This window comes from Nuphar pumila, chromosome 3 (assembly GCF_984573655.1).
Source record: "Nuphar pumila chromosome 3, dmNupPumi1.hap1.1, whole genome shotgun sequence".
Taxonomy (NCBI): domain Eukaryota; kingdom Viridiplantae; phylum Streptophyta; class Magnoliopsida; order Nymphaeales; family Nymphaeaceae; genus Nuphar; species Nuphar pumila.
In genome coordinates, this window is record NC_143251.1 from 131,557,066 (window position 1) to 131,578,419 (window position 21,354).

Sequence of the window (21,354 nt, forward strand, 5' to 3'; positions counted from 1 at the left end):
TCTAGATATTGTGTTTATATTGGGCACAATTTAGTGTCCTGGAGCAACAGAAAACAAAAGGCAGTGACACGATCGAGTACAGAGGTTGAATACAGATCGATGGCTGCAGGCACGGCAGAAGCCACATGGATTAGACACTTATTGAGTGATCTTGGGGAGACAATTATTCGATCATTTCTTTTATGTGACAATCAAAGTGCAATAAACATTGCATGTAATCCTATCCAGCATAGCAGAACGAAGCACATTGAGATTGATCAACATTTCATACGGCAGAAAGTCGAGATGAAGGAGATAGAACTACGTCATGTTCGTACAGAAGATCAAGTGGCAGACCTGTTTACCAAGGGATTGACAGGACGTCAATTTTGGCTATTAAAGAGCAAGTTGTACATGCTCCAAAATCACGTACAACTTGAGGGAGGGTGTTAGAATACAGTTTGCATATGCGTATGGATCTGGATCCAGATCCATACGCATATTATATGAAACACATGTTAAATAGGATCTCATTAATGGCATACTTATAATATGTATACTTCTTTACTTTTATAAGGTTTAGGGTTTTGGAGGTCGTGTATTGCTGTGCCGCCCCAGCCTTTGCGTCTCTCTCTCTCTCTCTCTCTCTCTCTCTCTCTCTCTCTCTCTCCCTGTTTCCTGTGAAGGTTGTACCAGATATCAAATCTGATAAAGATGACTCTAAAAAACCTAATGATACAATTTGGGATAGTAAGATTGTTTGTGATAATGAGAATGCTTGTGATAACCATTCTCATTAAAAAGATGATTCTCCTAGTGAGAATCCTAATGATATTCATGTATATACTCGACATGAGGAAAATGAGCATCAAAATGCTTTTGACATATATTAACAAAATCTCCCTTTAAATGATCAAGTTGAGGAATCCTTACGTCAACGATCCTCTAGGAGCATTAGACCTCCTCAAAAATTTGTATCATATGACTCGTTTTTTATAAATTATAGATCTTGTCCAATGATGATCCATTCTTGTCACGAACCTTACAACTTTAAAGAAGCTAGGCAATACCCCCATTGGATAGATGCCATGCACCTAGAATTAGAAGCACTCAACAAGGTTGACACTTGAAAAATTGTAACTATCCCTTTAGGTAAAAAGGCTACTGATTGTAGGTGGGTCATTAGAAAGATATAAAGCTAGGTTAGTTGCTAAGATATATGCACAAGAATATAGAATTGGTTATGAATAAACGTTTGCTCTAGTTGCAACGAGTGTCAGAACTCCAATAGCCTTAGCATCAATCAAACAATGGCCTATCTACCAACTAGATGTCAAGAATGTCTTTTTAAACGGGGATCTTTGTGAAGAAGTCTATATGGATTCTCCGTCGGGTCTTGAAATTGAAAACGGAAAAACACTTAAGCTTAATAAAGTTCTTTATGGTCTTAAGCAAGATCCAAAATCTTGGTAGAACCGCTTCAGTAAAGTTATTCTTGATAGTGGATTTACTTTATGTTATACTAACACTGCTTTTTTTGTTAAGAATGCAGGGGACCACATAACCATCTTACTTTTGTATATTGATGATATAATCATCATTGAGAATGATAAAAGGGGCATTGAGTTTATTAAAAATATTTTTAAAAATAATTTTGATATGTCTAGCCTTGGATTTCTAAGATATTTTTTAGGGATTGAAGTTGTATATTCTCCTCGGAGATGTGTTTTTTTTTCAAATAAAGTTTGCATCAGATATTATTGCTAAGTCCAGCTTGACTGACGAAAAGAAAGTGGAGACTCCATAAGTAATCATTGTTAAGATGAGATCCAATGATGAACCTCCTTTAGAAGATCCCACTTCTTATCGTCAATTAATCAGATCTCTAACATACTTGTCTATTACCAGGCCAGACATTACTCATGTTGTACACAATGAAAGTCAGTTCCAGAATGCTCCTGCTATTCGCATGGTAGCAGTCATGCAAATTGTCAGATATCTGAAAGAAACTATAACAAAATGGTTATTCTTATCCTTTTTTTCATCTCCAAATTTAATTGTTTATACTAACTCTGATTGGGGTGAAAACCCTAATGATCGTATTTCTACCACAGGTTATTGTGTTTTTCTTGGACAATCATTAATTTCTTGGAGATGTAAGAAGCAACAGAAGATTTCCCTATCTTCTATAGAAGCACTACAACTGAACTGGTTTGGTTAAGAAGTTTGCTCAAAGACATGGGAGTTGTCATTTCTATTCCTTCAAAGCTATGCTCTGACAACAAAAGTGTCATCTACATTGCTAGCAATTATATATTTCATGAACGAACAAAGCACATTGAGATGAACTGTTATTATGTTTGAGATGAGTTTTCGTGGGGCACTATTGAACTTCCATACGTCACTTCAGAATACTAGCTTGCGGATTTCTTTACCAAAGCTTAATCATCCCCTAGATTATTTTTTCTTCTAAGCAAACTTTCGATAATCTCACCATCAGTTTGAGGGGGGTGTTATATATATATATATATATATATATATATATATATATATATATATATATATATATATATATTCTCTGTTATCTTTTGTAATGCCCACTAAGGGCAATTTTGTCTTTTTTTTATTATGTAAATAGACATGTCCACTAAGGACATTTTTGCCTTTTTTTATTTTTTTCCTTTCTTTTGTTATTTGTCATTGGTGAAGGGGCAAGAGGGTTGAACCGTTGGGGAGCTCCCAACGACTCTATGGGAGTCCCCCCTTGGTCCCATAAAGTGTATAAAAAGGGGCTTTTGCCTCCTCTTCTCTGCAATGTTTTTTCATAGCATTTCAATATATGATCTTTTATATTTCAAGCTCTCTCTCTCACATTATGTGTGTTTGGTGCCTAGCACTTTGTGGCTTATTGTAGTTTGCCCATTAGTGGCTTCTTGTTTATGTGCATGTGCATTCGTTATAGTCACTGTGACATTGTTCTTTGCACTAGTGTTTCATTACAAGGCTAGTCGCCAAAAAACCTAGGAATTGGTGGGATTCCTAGGTAACCCCTTTATGGGGTACCAATTTTTTCAGCTAGGGCGCCTAGTTAGCGCTTAAACTGCCCCCATCTAGGCATGAGATAAATTCAGTCATTATTTTACTTCAGTTTTTACGAAAATGGGGGGGGGGGGGGGTTAAAAAACCTAACCCCCCTCATTTTACTCTCTCTCTCCTTCTTCCCTTGTCTCCCCTCCTCCCTCTTCTTTTTCCCATCTCTCCTCTGCCCCCTTCTTCCTCCTCCCACTTCTTCTTCGTCTCCTATCTCTCCTCCTTCGCCTTCTTCCTCCTCCCACTTCTTCTTCTTCTTCTGCTGCTGCTGCTTCTTCGTCGGTTGAGAGAGACAGATGATTCTGTGTGTGTTTCTGTGAATTTTTCTATAAAAACCTGAACCATGTTTAGTATTAGTAATGTGTGATTTTTTGTATTACTAATTATGTCGTGTGTGTGTGTGTGTGTGTGTGTGTGTGTGTGTGTGTGTGTGTGTGTGTGTGTGTGTGTGTGTTTCTGTAAATTTCTGTGAAAGGTTAAAACTGAAAGTGTGATGTTTATTTGCATGCATGTGTGTATTTTTCTGTGTATTTTCCTGTAAATTGTGTATTTTATAACTTTTTTAATTGGGGTACCAATTCATGTAAATTGTGCAAGTTTCTGTCCATGTTCTCATATTTGAGGTTACAACTTGTGCAAGTTTCTGTGAATTTTCTAGGCTTTATTTTAAGACTTTTTGTTTAGCTTTTGTTGATATTGACTGTTTGATTTGTTTTTCAATTGTTCTTAATTTTTGGGCAGGTTTTGTAATATAACTGGTTTCTATGCTTGATGAGAAGCGATATCTTATACTATGTACTTCATTGTTGATTAATCTTATGTTGCATGCTTGTTTGCTATTAGTTTTAGGCTTTTAGCACTGCTTTTGTAATTTTTATTATTATTTTTTTTAATTGGGGTGCCGACTAGTCCCACCTAATCTCCGACTAGTCTTTTTGGGGTCCACCAACTAGGTAACAACTACTGCTTTTGGCTACATAGGGAAGAAGCATACTTATTCTGAGGGCTAGATCTTTTGGTTGCTTTAGAATCACACGTCATTTACATGAGTGCAATCTGGTTCCCTACTGCTTGCATAAGAACAATATTACGGCTTCCAAGTTGATCTATGTACAGGTTGTTTGTTTCATAAAAAGAAGCTATGATTAATTCACAAATAATGAGTAAATTACTTAAACCAAGTCAACAAAAATAAGCAGTGACTGGCAACATTGTTGTATCACAAAAAACAAATGTTAAATATGGCATTATACAAAGGTATAATGAAAATTTCATAAAACTTACCTGATGGTTTTGCATGACAAGGCACTCTGTTGTTAATTTCTTAAGCAACTCAGGCGAAAATCTGCAGAACAATTTGTGAACTTAGATAGCTGCCACTATTATCCATTATGAATCATGCTGAAGTAGTTCAAAATCCCTTTGTGCAAGGTGCTCACTCGAGGCCTTCATCCATATCATCAGTTATTCAAAAGCTGACAGCTAGGGTTCAGCCCTCACCTGCTGTGGTCCCAGCCTGTTTGGACCATCCTTGGAACCACTTAGAGACCCAACCCAGCTTGAACCAGGCTTGGGACTGGACTGATGCCTTTCCCTTCTTGAAATGGGCAGGCCAGCAGTTAGCCCATGGCCAGATCCATATGAGCCAGGCACAGGCCACAGTTTTTGCCCCTAGTCCAGCCTGTTGTCCAGCCCTACTGACCAGAACTATGAGACATGAAAATTATAATTTATTATAGCCTAATTATGTGGGATCACAGAGCAGGATTCATTTCATGAGAATGATTCCTATCTAGATAGCTCAACATCAATACCATCAGAATTGATCACTGCCAATCCCATTGTGCAATAGGATCGAATATTACCCTATGCAAATTGAGATACAAGCACATGGTGACAGCCAAATGTGTGACATTTATTAAGTCAAAATATTTCTAAAACCAAGCCAACTATTGGTAGCAAAAGTATCTGCAGGAAAGGATATGCCATAAGCTGTTATAAGCCACAATAAAGCCAGATATTAAATAAGTAATACTCTTCAAGAAGGTACCAATCACGCCAATCTTCAATGTCACCAGCACTAGAAGCTGTTACTATTGTATGTAGAATCTGTAAGGAAATGAGACCCTCCAACAATGTTCTCCAAATCACCAAAGTGGATACACAAAAGAGCCACAATAAAATCCACTTAAAACACCACAAAGAACTACAAAATAGGCTCACACACAAAACCCACTCCATGGGCACACAAGGAGCACTCATAAATTTAAAAATATTATTTTATTCAAGAGGAATCCATGCAACAAGCATTAAATTAAAGAGGGGGTTTCACCCCTATTTATATACAATGTAGAGAGTCTCCTAAGTGCAACAACTCCTTTTGACTAGTCAATGTGTTGACTAATCCAACTAGAACTAAAAAGTAAAAAATAAAAGAAACTAAAAATCAAACCTAGTTACATATATGTACATAATACATATATGTGTTAAAATGTATCATTCAACCTTTGTAATATTATATATATTTTATATATATAAAGGATAATACATATTCATATATTGTATATATGCATATGTATTATCCTAATTATATATATAAAATATATATTTCTCTATTTATAGGCATAGGGGTAGTTTAGACATTTCATAGTTTTACGCATATTCCATTCGGAATATGTTTGTAATTTAATTTTATTTTTTCTTTTATTTTTCTCCTTTTTTTGGGGTTTGCGCCACCTAGGGAGGCTCCCCAAAGAGTCGTTGGGGAGCCCTCCCCCTTGTATTTACTTACTTCTTGGAGGAGCTTATGCTCCATTGTATAGGGTTTTTTACCCTCTTCTTCTTATTTCTTCAATAATATTCAACTTATGACTTTATGCCATATTTACCCCTTTTATGGGTTTATGTATTAGCACATGATGTGCTTGTGTTGTTCCCTTGAATGGGTATATTAGCACTTAATGTGCATGTGTATGGGTTCATTATCGAACCTAAAGTATTCAAATTTCAAAGTCACTTTCTAACATGGTATCAGAGCTCGGTTGAGATCGAGTTGCTCTTTGGTGCATCGGGAAGCGTGGTATTCAAGAAATTTTTAAAGAAAAATGGTGAAGTATTCATTTCTCTCTCTTTTCTTTCTTAAAGTTATTCGGTATGCATTCTATTTCTTTAAGTATTGTATGAAGAATTTAATATGTTTTTTTTATGTGTACTCTTTGTCATTATGTCTTTTATAAAAATTTGAGTTACTTGATACTCTATTGAATCTTTTTCGTATACATACTTTTTCGTATGTTTTTCTTTGAAAAAATTGAAAATGATAACTTGTTTGGCGAAAAATTAGATATATGATTGCTCAAAACTTAATGGGTCAGTAAAGATTTATGACCATTGGAGCCTTGAATTTATATTTTAAATCTAACTTTGTTTATAAGAATACCTTTTATATGAATGGTAAGTCTTTAAAGAAAGGTATGTTAAGATTAAAATGTTTGTGAGGTGTAGGTTTTTTGAAAAATGCTTGACATATATGAAAAATTCCTTAATAAGTTTTGATTCACTTTCCTAATGTGTCCTTTTTATATGAGCAACATTTAATTAAGAAGGTTTTTTTTCGGTTGAATTAAGTTTTAAAATAGTATTATGGAATATGGTGATTTTCTTTGCATCTTTATACTCTTAAAAGATTTTTCAATTTGATTTAAAAAGCTTGTCTCATTATAAAATTTATGGTCTTCACTAATGTTTGTTGCGTACTTATTGCATTAGGAGTTGGTAATAATCTATTAAGTCATGTTTTTTGATAAAATTTAAGAGTTTTGAATTTCTCCTCGATAAATGTTTAATTTTATAGATTTATGCCATAGTACAATCTTACTTTATCATAAGGTTTTTTAATAAATCTATTATTCTTCTTTGTTGGGATTTCTCCCACTTTAGTGGAGTTTCCCCCTTCTTTGGGAATTTTGTGTGTTTTTTGAGCTCTCTTTAAGGAGCCTTTCGGTCCTTATAATCTTCTTGTGAGTATATACTCTTTTATGAAGATTTCATGGTTGTTGTGAGAAGATTGGTTGTGAGCATCATTTTTTAAGTTACAATAGTGGATTTCATAAGATTTTCAAACTTCACCATCTTTATGAATGCCTATATTGGCCTAAGTTTGTTATTTGCTCATTCAAGATTATTGTCATTTAAAAATCTTGCATTGCATAAAAGTGTATCTATTATCTTTTGGTGTGCATTTAATTGCACTTTATATCTATCATAGTTGAGGCTTGTTTTTTACTTTTTCCAAATCGGTTCTTACGCATGATGTTGCTTAAATATTTCATAAATTGTGTTAGTTGCATAATAAGTCTTTTTTGTATAAATGACTTCTTTTGAAGATTAAGCATAATTCGGATTTATGCAAAATTGTTGTTATAAAGCATATTATTGTGATTGATTATATTGGACCTTTGATTCAATTTTTAATCGGTCCTCTTTTCTTTGAAAAATGATTCCTAAAGTGTTTATTGCCTTTTTGTGGCATTTATATTTGTCCATCACATGTTATTTAATGCATCACTTGTTTGGCCTTATTATTGTTTTATTAGAGATGTTTGTTGAGGTGAGTTATGGGCACCTCGTGTTATATCATTATAGATTGTCCACTTGTCATATTATAGATGGTGTTTGAGGTGAGTTATGGGCACCTTAGGACTCTAGAATGATTTGGTATATGATCTCTAATTATGAGTGTGTCACTCATTGTTATGTTATTTTAGTTTGTCCACTTACCATATTATAGATGGTGGTTGAGGTGAGTTATGGGCACCTTGGGACTCTAGAATGATTTGGTATATGAGTGTGTCACTAGTTTAATGTTGGCCATTGATCTTATGGATGCTCTTATTTATATATAAATGTGATGGATATATGATGTTTAAAACCTTAAATGTTTTAAGGTATATTAAAATCAATTTTTTGGAATTATAGCACAACCTTTTTAGTTGTTTATGAATCTTATGAGTGCATTTGCACATTTGTGATTCCGTGTGTTGTGCTTGTTGTGCACAAGTGTTCTTGGGTGTGTATGTTCACACAATTATTCTCAAGGTTATTGCATTATCGACTAAAGTATCTTGTTGAAGATACTTTCACATGGTATATTCACACATTTTATTTCAAAATGATATTGTTATGGGTATTCCTTTTTTGAAGAATATTGTTTCAAGGTTTTATTTATATGTTTGTCATTACAAGTTTTATTGCCTCAAAAGTCTTCTCCTTTTATGCCCCTTATCTAAGTGTCATCATATATAGACAAGAATTTTATTACACCTTCGTGTGTTGGTAGCCCTTTGTTGGCTTTTGCTCTCTTGGTCTAGTACCTGAACACACTTGTCTTGAGTGTTATTTTATGTAGACAAGGCACGTTGATTCACACCATGGTGTGTGATTTTAGTCCATGTTGGCGTTTGTGTCCTTGCTCTAGTCGCTGAGATGTATGCCCATGGTTGGCTTATTTCACTCATTTCAAGTGCCATCTTATGTAGACAAGAGATGTATTGTGTTTTAGCTCATGGTTGGCTTGTTACTCTTGTTCTAGTAGCTAAACATACTTGGTTTTGAGTGTATTTTTACGTAGACAAGAGATGTTTTTGGTCCATGTTGTCGTGTATTCTCTTGTTCTTGTCGTAGATGCACTCATTTCAAGTATTATTATATGTAGACAAGAGGTTCTTTTGCACACCTTTGTTTGTGTCTTTGGCCTTTAATGGCATTATATTTATATTCTTGATCTAGTAGCTTATACACTTGTTTTATAGATTTTGGAGGACTAATGAGGTAATTGTTTGTAATGGATGAACTATTGTTGAAATTTGCAAAATTTCATTCATGACTTGTGTTTTAAGATATTCAAGTGAATCATATTTTTGATATGCATATTTTAAAATCAAATTGATTTTTTGGCATTTAATTTATATATTAAGTGCTTATGGTATTTTGGCCACTTTTGTATGCAAAATGTGTCCTTTTTGTCAATTGAGTGAGATTTTCCTAAATGGGTAAGATTCTCTACTCAAATAACACTATTCGTTTTGCCTCGTAAATGGATTTAAAACCTTGTGAATTCTTGTGTTTATTTTTGTCTAAAGTATGCTTGGAGACTTCGTTTCTCTTGTTTGGCACTTCATTACATGTTTGAAGCATGTTCATTAATGATTCCTTTACGTATTAATTCATTTCATGATAATATATGCATATGCTCTTTATGGCTCTTCGTAGGATTATTGTGGTGTCCCCTAGTGGACTATTTTGTTATTCCCCCATTACGGGGTTATGTTTGTCCAATGTTGGACCTTATGAATGCATTATGCATTCTTGCAATTCATTTCCGCATAATTTGCTTTCGCTCACCATTTAACATGATATATGATTTTGAAATCTTGATTTTTCTAAATTTTCCTCATGCTAAAGTAATTATTTTATCATGTGATCTTGCATAAATATAATTTTGCACCTTGTTAGGAATGTTCCATTTGAGTAAAGTGCAAAGATATTTTTTACTTGTTCTTTGTTGTTGTTCCACAGGATCTTGAAGATAAGTCGAAAATGAAGTACCTTGGATAGATCATGGAAGGTGCTCATCGTTAAAGATGTTGAAGGAAGACATTTGCATTTTCAATGGCATTCGGACTGAAGGCTCTTGAAGCCTTGAGATTCTTCCTCTTGCTTTCTTCAATCTTTTCGTTCCCCCACGCAAAGTTTGAGGGGGGTGTTAAAATGTATCATTCAACCTTTGTAATATTATATATATTTTATATATATAAAGGATAATACATATTCATATATTGTATATATGCATATGTATTATCCTAATTATATATATAAAATATATATTTCTCTATTTATAGGCATAGGGGTAGTTTAGACATTTCACAGTTTTACGCATATTCCATTCGGAATATGTTTGTAATTTAATTTTATTTTTTCTTTTATTTTTCTCCTTTTTTTTGGGTTTGCGCCACCTAGGGAGGCTCCCCAAAGAGTCGTTGGGGAGCCCCCAACGGTCACAAATGTGACCGTTGGGGGCTCCCAACGACTCCTTTGGGAGCCCCCTTTGTGGCTCCTCTCTTGTGTTATAAATAAGGGTCTCCCCCTTGTATTTACTTACTTCTTGGAGGAGCTTATGCTCCATTGTATAGGGTTTTTTACCCTCTTCTTCTTATTTCTTTAATAATATTCAACTTATGACTTTATGTCATATTTACCCCTTTTATGGGTTTATGTATTAGCACATGATGTGCTTGTGTTGTTCCCTTGAATGGGTATATTAGCACTTAATGTGCATGTGTATGGGTTCATTATCGAACCTAAAGTATTCAAAGTCACTTTCTAACAATATGTACATAATACATATACATACATACATATATATATATATATATATATATATCTATATATATATATATATATTAACACTCTCTCTCAAACTTACGGTTGGATAACTGAATGTTTGTCTAAGAGAAAGTGAAATATAAGAGCAACAAAAGGCTCGGTGAAGAAATTTGTCAATTGATATTTTGAGATAACATTGGGAAGATCAATAGTGCCCTGTAGATACTCCTCTCGTACGTAGTCACAGTCCATCTTAATATGTTTAGTGCATTCGTGAAAGGTCTGGTTGCTGGCAATGTAGATGGAAGCTTTGTTGTCACATCACATTCGTGATGCTCCTTTAATCTGAACTCCCATATCAGTCAACAATCTTCTGAGTCAGATCACCTCCATAGTGGTTGTAGCCATGACTCAGTATTCTGCTTCAGTTGATGAGAGAAAGACTTTTTGTTGCTTCTTGCATCACAATAAGATCAATGAGTCACCTAAGAAAACACAAACTCGTTGTTGAGTGTTGGTTATTGGGATCATCACCCCAGTCAACATCAATATCAGCAGTTAAATCTAAAAATGAAGAACCAGATAAGAAAAGGCCTCGATAAATGAAAGTCTTAATATATCTAATAATTCATAAAACCGCTCTCATATGAATAGAGGTGAGAGTATGCTGAAATTGGCTAGTTGTGTGAACTGTATGCTATGTCATATCTCGTAATTGAAAGATACAGCAGTGTCCCGATAAGTTGTTTGTACAGTATTGGATTTTCAAGTGGTTCTCTATCATCAATTCTCATTTTGATATTGATAACTTCATAAGTGTCAACCTTCTTATCATTTAAAATTTCAGACCTGACAACAATATCTAGAGCAAATTTAGATTGAGTCAACAGATAACCTCTAGAAGAATAAACAACTTATTTGAAAAAACTCAAATCATTCATTTCAAAATGTGTTTTGAGAAGATTTTTAATGTGTTCAACTCCCTGTTTATCCTCTCCGGTGATGACCATGACGTCTACGTAAAGGAGAATAATAATAATACCGGCATCAAAAATCTTAATAAACAAAGTTGTGTCAGTCAGGCATGATTGAAATCCAACATCAAGCATAACTTGACTAAACGGTCATACCAAGCCTTTGGTGCTTGTTTAAGACCATACAAGGTTTTATCTAAATGAAGAGTCTTTCTTTTAGAAATAGTTATACTAGATGGTGTTTTCATATAAACTTCTTCAACTAAATTCTCATTAAGACATACATCCTTGACATCCATATGATATATTGGCCATCTTCTGAAAGAGGCAAGGGCTACTAAGGTCCTAACTATGGTCATCCTAGCAACTGGGGCCAATGTTTCTTTATAATCTAATTCATACTCTTAAGAATATCATTTGGCAACTAATCTGACTTCGTACCTTTCAAGAGTTTCATTACTCATGGATTTTATCTTATACACTCATCGACAACCTATAGGTTTCTTTCCTGGGAGAATATCTTAGATAGACTAAGTATTTGCCATTTAGAATATTTTTTTTGCTTGAGCATAGGTCGAGGGTTCTATGTAGGAATGTATTAATCCAATGTAAGGTTGGTACTTAGGTCAAAATGAATTATAAGTCATAAATTTCTCAAGAGGTTTTGATACTCTAGATGACCTCCTAGTTTGTATTTATATATGATTATTATCAGTATATTTTTCAATGATACATGGATGTTCATAATCACTACGCTTGGAATATTGGATATAACTTTGATCCTTATGAAGTTTCTCTTCTCTAATCTCATTATCACGAGATTGTTCATTACTCACTATATCATTTCTAACTTTCTGATCTTCACCAAGATCAACATCACAATCATCATTCTTTAGAATTAGATCCAATAAGAAAGAATACTCAATTATTTTCTTAGATTTTTCAATTTCAAAAAATCTTTCTTTTTCTAAGAAAGACACGTTTCTTAAAACATGACTTTTTATTTCTAAAATCAAAGCATCTATAGCCGTTTTGGTTATTTGCATATCCCAAAAAGACACAAGAAATAGAACGGAGAGAAAGCTTAACATTTACACCCAAAGACTCTTAATCTAGAATAATCAGGAATTACTTTAAAAAGTTTTTCAATTGATGATACATTTTTTAAAGAAGCGGATGGCATTCTGTTAAAGAGATAAACTACAGTTAATGTGACTTCAACTCAAAAACCTTTAGGAACTAGGTTTGCAATAAGCAAAGTTGTAGTTTCTATGATATGCCTATATTTTCTTTCAGCTAAACCATTCTGTTGTGAAGTGTAAGGACAAGATTTTTGATGTATGATATCGTTTAAATCTAAGTAATCTTTAAATTATTTTGATTAAAATTATCCCCCTAAATCAGTGTGAAAGATAGAGATATCATTTTTAAATTTATTTTTGACCAAATTGTGAAATATTTGAAAATGTGAAAATACTTTAGATTTGTATTTAAGAAAATGAATCCAAGTATGTCTAGTAAAGTCATCAACAAAGATTACATAATATGCAAACTCACACTTAGATATAACACGTGTTGTGCCCCAAACATCTGAATGTATTAACTCAAATGGTCGTGTAGAGACATATTATTTCTTGAAATGGCAATCTCTTCATTTTGCCAAGAGTCGATGCTACTGTGACACAACACTTAGGGTATCGTACCCATGTTGACACGTGTTGACATGGGTACTGGTACCTAGACATGACATTTGCTGTCATATATTATATTATATTATATATTTTTAATATATAATATATATTTTTAGTATATATTTAGTCGTGTCCTCGTACCCACATTTTTTGGAATTGTCATGCCATAACCTTCGTACCTGCACTCGTACCCAGGTGACATAGCCAAGAATACAAACTTTACATGTAAAATTTTTAGAATTACAAAAGTTTTTATCTTTAAAAAATACTGAATTTTGGATACAATAGGATGGACAAGCCATTTATGCCATAAATCCAAATCTAGTTTCTGAACATTATAACAAAAGGTATTCTTGGGTATTTCCAAAAAATCCATGTAGTTTCCTAATCAACTTCCCTGATTGACGATCCTACACCCGACAACCAATAGAGGAGAAAGAAACATTACACCCATGGTAAGATAATTAAGAAACAAACAAAAGATTTAAATATTGTAAAACCCACGCTTTTAAAAAAAAAAGGACCCAGGTCGGATCCAGATTCGAGTACCCCTTTAACCCCCCCGTTGCTTATTAAAGCAAGCAGGGGAGGGTTTGCATTACGCAAAACCCTCCCCTGCCCTTTCTCTCTCCTCGTTCGCCCGACACCCCCCACTCCCTCCCGCAGAATATCGTTCCATGGTTGCAGTCACTGTTGAAATGACTTGGATCAGACATATGTTGTATGATTTATGACAACTTATTCCTAAATAGTATTGTTATGTGATAATCAAGGTGCTATAAAATTTTTAGTAAATCTCATCCATCATGGAAAGACGAAACATATTGAAATTGATAAACATTTTATTCGTCAGAAGGTGGAAGATCAAGAGATAGAGACCATATATATCCCGACTGAAGAACAAGTTGATGATTTACTCACAAAAAGCCTCATGAAAAATAGATTTTGGTACTTAAGAAACAAGTTGTCCATGATTGATAGCCATGTACAACTTGAGGGAAGCTATTAGCGTGAGGTCCAAATATGAGGATCCAGATCACGTCAGACCCCAGCGTGATCAAACCAGTCTGGTCTAGATCCAGATCACGTCAGATCTGGATCGATCCAGATCCAGATCACGTCAGATATGGATCACATCAGACCCAATTGTGGTTCTAATGTGGTTATTGTATTTCTATTATATTTCCTTAAATTCCCCTTATTAATCTCCTTTGTATTCTTTGTAAATGAGGGTATTTTTGGTCTTTGATGTATCTTAATTATAAATAAAATATAAGTTATAAGAGAGGCACGATTTTCCCATATTGAGAATCATGTGTGTTTAGCCCAAAACCCTATTGTCTTCTCTTCTCTCTGCAGGGAATTCTGGAACCCTAAATTTAATAGATGGTTCATCTCATAAAGAATTGGTACGCATACTAGTTTGTCTAGGTGAATCGAGTCAGAACTAGCTGGCTTGAAACTGACTTGAATCGTCTGATTCAACATTGAATCAGCGAGTTGTCGAGTCAGTGTCGAGTTGGGTGATTCCTGAACAATCCTAGCCCGAACATGGTTAAAACAAGTTTGGGCTGGATCGGTGGCCCAACTGCTGGGCTTGCCAACTATGATTAAAGGCCTATTCATTCTAAGTTTTTCATCTACCTTTATTGGTTTTGATTTGAAACTTTGCTTTTTTTAAATCGATTCTTATATATGAACCCCCATATTTGGAAATTGATTTCCATGTGTTTGTATCGCCTTTTTATAGCATTTGTCTTGTCTATTATAGAATTTTATACCATGCATCATTTCTTTTTGGCCTTGTTGTTGGATCAAGGTTAGCAGTTGAGGTGAGTTATGTGTGCACCTCATGTCATCTTAACAATCTAGATTCTCAAGGGTTATGAGTAACACAATCACTTGTCTCGGGTCTGATTGATGGTTGATTGACCTCTGAACTCAATGTTATTGGTATTCTAAGTTAGTCATTGAGGTGAGTTATGTGTGCACCTCAAGTTATCTTATTAGTCTGCAATTATCAAAGTTTATGAGTGTTGTGTTGACACTAGTTTTGGATTTGATTGATAGTTAATTAGCCTCTGGATCCATGTTACTTTTGTTGAACCAGAGATGTTTGTTGGTGTAAGTTATGCACACCTCATTTTTTGTCAGTTTAGATTGTTGGCTTATAGTTTGGCTCTAACTGATGGTTGTTTGATCTCTGGTTCTATGATCATATTGTATCACTCATTTGTTTATTTGGCTATTATTATTATATTGGATGCTTATAATTATGTTTATCTGTGATGGCTATCTATTTTTGAAACCATGATGTTTCGAAAGATTGTTAAAATTGATATCCTTATTCTTCATGGTAACGTTAATTTTTTTTTCATTACAAGCTTTGTTACCTTGTGTGTTTTCTCCTATTATGCCTCTTATTTAAGTGTAATTTTATGTAAACAAAAGATGTTTTTCAATGTAGTTAATTATGTGCACCCATTGGTTATTCACACCTTTTGTGTGTTTGTTTAGCCCATAAGTGACATTGCAATTGTGCCCTTATTATAGTAGTCGATACACTTGAATTTTGAGTGTCATTTTATGTAAACGAGATGTTTTTCAATGTGGTGAGTTATGTGCACCCATTGGTTATTCACACTTTTTGTGTGTTTGTTTAGCCTACAAGTGGCATTGTGATTGTGCTCTTGTTCTAGTAGCTGATACACTTGAATTTTGAGGTTTAGAGGACTAGTGAGGTGATTGCTTGTGGGTCGAACTAAGTCACACGAACTCGACTAAAAGGTCGACGCACCCACGTCGACACGCCCCGACACGGGTGCAGACATGGGTGCGGCTTCGAATACGGGGCAAACACGGTCAACTAAGTGTCAGATTCGGTCAACGCAGTAGGGCTGAATTCATCCATATTTTGGACTTGATCAACTTTGACCAAGTCTATTTTTGTCCATTTATTAAAATTAATTTGCTTCTTTATGTGTTATATTTTTGGTAAGTTTGTGTTACTTAAATTATTGTTATTATATAGTTGTGTATCCGTGTCCAAAATTTTTGAAATTGCTCTGCACCCGTACCCGCACCCATCTGACATAGGGGTCGAACTATTGTTGAGATTTATAAATATCATTCATTTTGTTATGTGTGATTTTTAAAGAATCTCTCAATGAAATTTATAAACCTTTTTCTACCTATTTTTCCTTGTATGGAAAAATGTTTATTGATAAAATTTCGTGCATCTTATATATATTTAAGATTGTTATTTGGTCCTTTGTGCATAAACTATTCTAGGTTGTGTGAGTGATCCTAATGGGTTATGATTTGTGAGATTGCTCTCATTCATTATTATGTGCATTCAATATATTTTAATTTAATATACATATGTTTTATATTGATTATATCGATCACAATATTGCATGCAAAAAATTAATTAACTCCTATTTTCTTGAGGGTTCTTTTTTTTGAATTGTTAAACTTTATATGCATGTTGTTGATGATTTGTTTTATTTGAAGTGAATTTCTAAAACTTTGGGACATTATTAATGCATGATTGTTAATCTCTTCTTGACAATTTATATGTTATTTAGTAATTAAATTCTCTTATAATCAATATTTATGTTTTCTTGAAAAATAAGTTGATTTTGGGCTTATGATTGTTTAATGTTGATTTCATAAAAATTTATCTTTGAGGTATGCTTCTTTCATCTTGCTTGAATTATTACTAATGTTTTTAAAAATCTTAAAATTATGTGTTATTCTTTTTTAAAACATTATAACTACTTTGTTAGAATATCTTCTTTTGTATAATTTGAACATTTGTTTTATACAGGTTCTTAAAGATGTGATGGATTGAAAAAGAAATATCTTAAATGCATTGTACTATGAAGATGGAGATAGCCGACGTTTGGGGATGATCACCAATGAAGACATTGGAAGACTTGTATTTGAAAAATTCTCTAATGTGTCATAAAGATGGAGATTTTCATTGAAGACACTTGAAGACTTGGATCCTTCCCATTGATTTTTTTTTTGTATTTTCAAACTTTCGGTATATCACATTATAAGTTTGAGGGAAAGTGTTAAGTTATATATATATATATTTGTTTCATGTTGTGTGTGTGTGTGTCTATATATATATATATATATATATTGTAATAGGAAGTACCCATTAGGGGTACATTAGTACTTTTACTTTATTCTTTTCTTTTTGTCGTTTTCTGTTTTTATAGGGACTATTTGGTCAAATAACAAATAAAGATGTTGGGTTCTTTTTTGACAAAGTTGACTAGTCAATAGAGTTGTTGGAACATTCCAACAACTATATTGAGACTGCCACTTGTGTATAAATAGGGGATTTGCCCCCTTTCATTCTCTAATGCTTCTCTTAAACATTTATGCTTAATAAATTGTATATTTTTTATATTCTTGTGTTCTTTTTATATTCATAGGGTATGACTAAGTTTTTATGTTGGCTGTCACAGGCCTACCGCAACCCTCCTCCTTTATTTGGGCTTGGGACCGACAGTGTATAACTAAACAGTTATACACAGGCGGAGTGTAGTGAAGCTTGGTGAGCAAGAAATATCGGTGAATGATTATTTCAAATATTTGGGATCTATCATTCAAAAGTATGGAGAAATTGATGGAGATGTAAATCATAGGATAAAGGTTGGGTGGATGAAGCGGAAGAGTGCAACTGGAGTGTTGTGCGATCGTAGAATGCCATTGCGGTTGAAGGGAAAGTTTTATAGGACGACTATTAGGCCCGCTTTACTATATGATACGGAATGTTGGGCTGCCAAGAGACAGCATATTCAAAAAATGAGTGTAGCTGAGATGCGTATGCTGAGATGGATGTGTGGAAATACAATAAAAGATAAGATTCGGAATGAGGAGATACGTAAGAAGGTAGGCGTTGCACCCATTGAAAATAAGATGAGAGAGAATCGTTTACGATGGTTTGGACATATTCGGCGAAGGCCTAATGATGCTCCAATCAAAAGGATGGAGAAATGGGAAAATGTATTAGTTAAAAGAGGTCGGGGTAGGCCTAGGAAGACATGGATGGAGGTGATAGGAAAGGATATGAATGCTTTGAACCTCACCAAGGACATGGCATTGGATAGAAATGATTGGAGAAGAAGGATTCATGTGGAAGACCCAGAATGATTTTCTTTTTTGGTTCATATCGCCGACTCCAATTGTTTTGGGATGAAGGCGTAGTTGTTGTTGTTGTTGTTGTGTTCTTTTTAATTTCATAATGTCTTGTATGCACTTAGTGCTTGTGTAGTGCCTTAGTGATCTTGTATTGTCCCTTAGTTGGACTTGTGTATGTGCACGTGCACTTTGTATTTATGATCATGTAAGCCCTTAGGTCTTGTTTGATGGTGCATCCCGGGCTTCGCGCGAGACGAAAAAGCCAAAAAGATCATTGTTTGCGGCAAACATTGGACACAATAGACGTGCGAAATGTCATCCACCGTGTCCATAATATTGTTTAATCACCGTTCCACCATCCTTGTAATGAAAATAACAGGGATGGGGGGAACAAAAAAAAAATCCAACCCTCGACATCTCTCGCTCTCACCCCCGACCCCGACACCCTCTCTCTCACCTCTCTCGCCCCCAACTGCTGGACCAGCAAGAGGCACTGCGATGGTTGGTGGGAGAAGATGAGCTCCTGCTGGACTAGGTGGCGCTCGTGACTTGAGCCACGCCGCTGCACCTGGCGGCGAGGCAATATATGTACATACTGTTAAATTATAACATCTTTCCTATATATATATATATATATATATATATAGAGAGAGAGAGAGAGAGAGAGAGATTGTGACACATATACATATATATATTCAATATATATGTCTGTGTCCTTCCAAATATATATAGATATATATACTATTTTTATAATATCCACTAGGGGTAAAATAGTCTTTTCCCTATAAACTCGCATATCCCTTTTTGGAATATGCTTTTCTTTTGTATTTTCTTTTTTATTCTTTTCTCTTTTTTCATTCAAATGTGAGGGGTCCAGGTAGAGTCGTTGGACCCCTCCAACGGTCATAGGGGCTCCAATGACTCTATGGGAGCCCTTCCAAGGGTCCCATTTTTGTGTATAAATAAGGGTCAAAGCCCCATGTATTTGTGACGCTTCTTTGAAGCTCTTCTTAAATGAATGCTATATTTTTAGCTCTTCTCTCTCTTTGCTCATTTACCACTTTGTGGTTTGTTGTAATCTTGCCCATTAGTGGCTATTTGTTTGTGTGTGCATTTGCTAGTCTCTTTGAGACATTATTTCTCTTCATTAGCATTTCGTGACATATACATTTTAAGAGAATCATGTCATCAAGCACTTTGCATGCTCAATATCTCCATTTTTCCAAATTAAAGCTAAAATGCTACATATCCCAGAATATTTCACATTTTCACTCATCATCTCTCTCAGATCTTCCTGGATCTCCTTATACTGTAGCATAAATGCCTAAACTATAACGCATGGTTTAAAACCTATAACACATAGGTGTGGGTGCAGATACGGTGATGCTGCACTTTAAAAAACTTGGTTGTGGGGGTGTGAGGGTGCGGCGAGGGTATATATATAATTTTTAACAGTTTTAAGTTAACACTGTGTATGTGTGTGTATTTATGTATTTATATATAATATAGATAAAACTGGACTTGGTTAGGGTTAATTGAATCTACTTTTGGACAGAAATGGACCTCAATGTGGTTGACTTCACCTGACACAAAGGAAGCCATGTCCAAGTGTCGCACCCGCATGGGTGCAGGTGCGATGCGGGTGTGGTGCCCTGTCTGTGTTACATAGTTTAAAATTGCTTTATCTGGGTTCCATATGAGTGCAAAGCATTTATTAGTCAACAAGGAGAATTGCTTGGGTTTTCAAAGCAAATATAATTCTTAATATATGTCACTGACAGACTATAAATATGCCAAAATTGAATATTTTTTCAACATTCTTAGATGCAAATAAGAGACCATGATTTGCATAGGATAATCCATATGAAATCACGAACATATGCACGATGCTGAATGACTTTATAATGTAGCAGAAGAAACTGAAAGAGTTAGAAAATTGGAACCCCTGGTTTACAATTTCAAAATGAAACATCATTTGAAAATATATACCTCTTGAATACAGTTCCTTCAATATCAACATTTTCTATAAACTGAAGAGCAGATGACTGATCAAGTGCACTAAAACTTTCAAGAATTTTCTTGTCCTACAACCAAAAACAGAAAAATTATAATCATAAGTAATAGCATACGAGGACAACCAGAAGAAACAATGGTAAAACAGACTGTCCACTGCCCAAAGCATGCATTCTTGTTTGTGTCTGACACAACACAAAGAAAATCTCGTGAAACTTTTCAAGTTTTGGACCACTTACAATTGCATCAGACTTACGAGAATTTATTTGAAGAAAGAGAATAATTCTCAAGCACCAAACAGCATGCTGATCATTTCAGACAAAGCATAACTAGACTACTCCCATAGTGCCCATTATTCTAGAGCAGTTTAGAATCTAGATATGTCCCAAATAGCCAAATCGTACAACTAAATTTTGATGATTCTTGACTAAGAAGATTTAAGATCATTGAGTTGTCACTTTCAAGTGCAAACTCCACTTCCAACTATGAGTTTACTTTGTTTGCATTTTCTTAAGTTGGCAGATATATAGGTGATGTGACTGTTTTGGTCACCTAAACAAAGTGTTGGCACACCAACGCTGACTTGCAAACAAAAGTATCACCTAAACAAAGTGTTGTGGAGCAATGCAAAGTAGACATGCTTGCAGGCATCCATGGAAAAAAGAGTTTTCCCTCGAGCATCTGCTGAAACTACATTCAATATGCAATGATATGCCACCAGAAGTGTAGTTTTGTTGACAACCATATTAACAGTCTATCCATGAATCAGTCTAAGGATCAATGCACCTACAAAGACAGATTGAAAGTGCAAAAATTTCATGTCAGTCCATGCCAAGGGAGAATTCTCTAATTTACCTGGCTAACAATCATAGTTATAAGCTCAAATCCTAAGCAAATAGCAAACAATGGAAAGTGATCTCCAGCATCATTTTTCAGTAAGACTTCCTGTATGTAAAAATGAAGCAGTAGGATAAATAACTGTGATAAAGTACTAGGAAAGAAACAAAGAAATGCAGAAAACTTGAGCATACAAGAATATTAAATAAATCACTAGCAAGAAACATTTT

General features: G+C 34.5%; 1 protein-coding gene across 4 annotated transcripts in view; it reads right to left on the bottom strand.

The window, feature by feature from the left end:
- The window catches only part of LOC149843852 (gamma-glutamyl hydrolase 2-like), a 112,732-nt gene that overhangs the window by 73,850 nt on the left and 17,528 nt on the right, over nucleotides 1-21,354 (bottom strand). For 3 of the 4 annotated variants that reach the window (XR_016430920.1, XM_090000095.1, XM_090000097.1), the window contains exons 3-5: nucleotides 21,143-21,232; nucleotides 20,264-20,358; nucleotides 4,354-4,414 (exon numbers count right to left, since the gene is read on the bottom strand). Coding sequence is in view for 3 of the 4 variants with exons in the window: in XM_090000095.1 (XP_089856221.1) it covers nucleotides 4,354-4,414; nucleotides 20,264-20,358; nucleotides 21,143-21,232 (246 nt within the window). In the remaining variant the exon portion in view is untranslated. The remainder of the gene's footprint in view (nucleotides 1-4,353; nucleotides 4,415-20,263; nucleotides 20,359-21,142; nucleotides 21,233-21,354) is intronic. The other variant, XM_090000096.1, reaches the window with a different exon arrangement.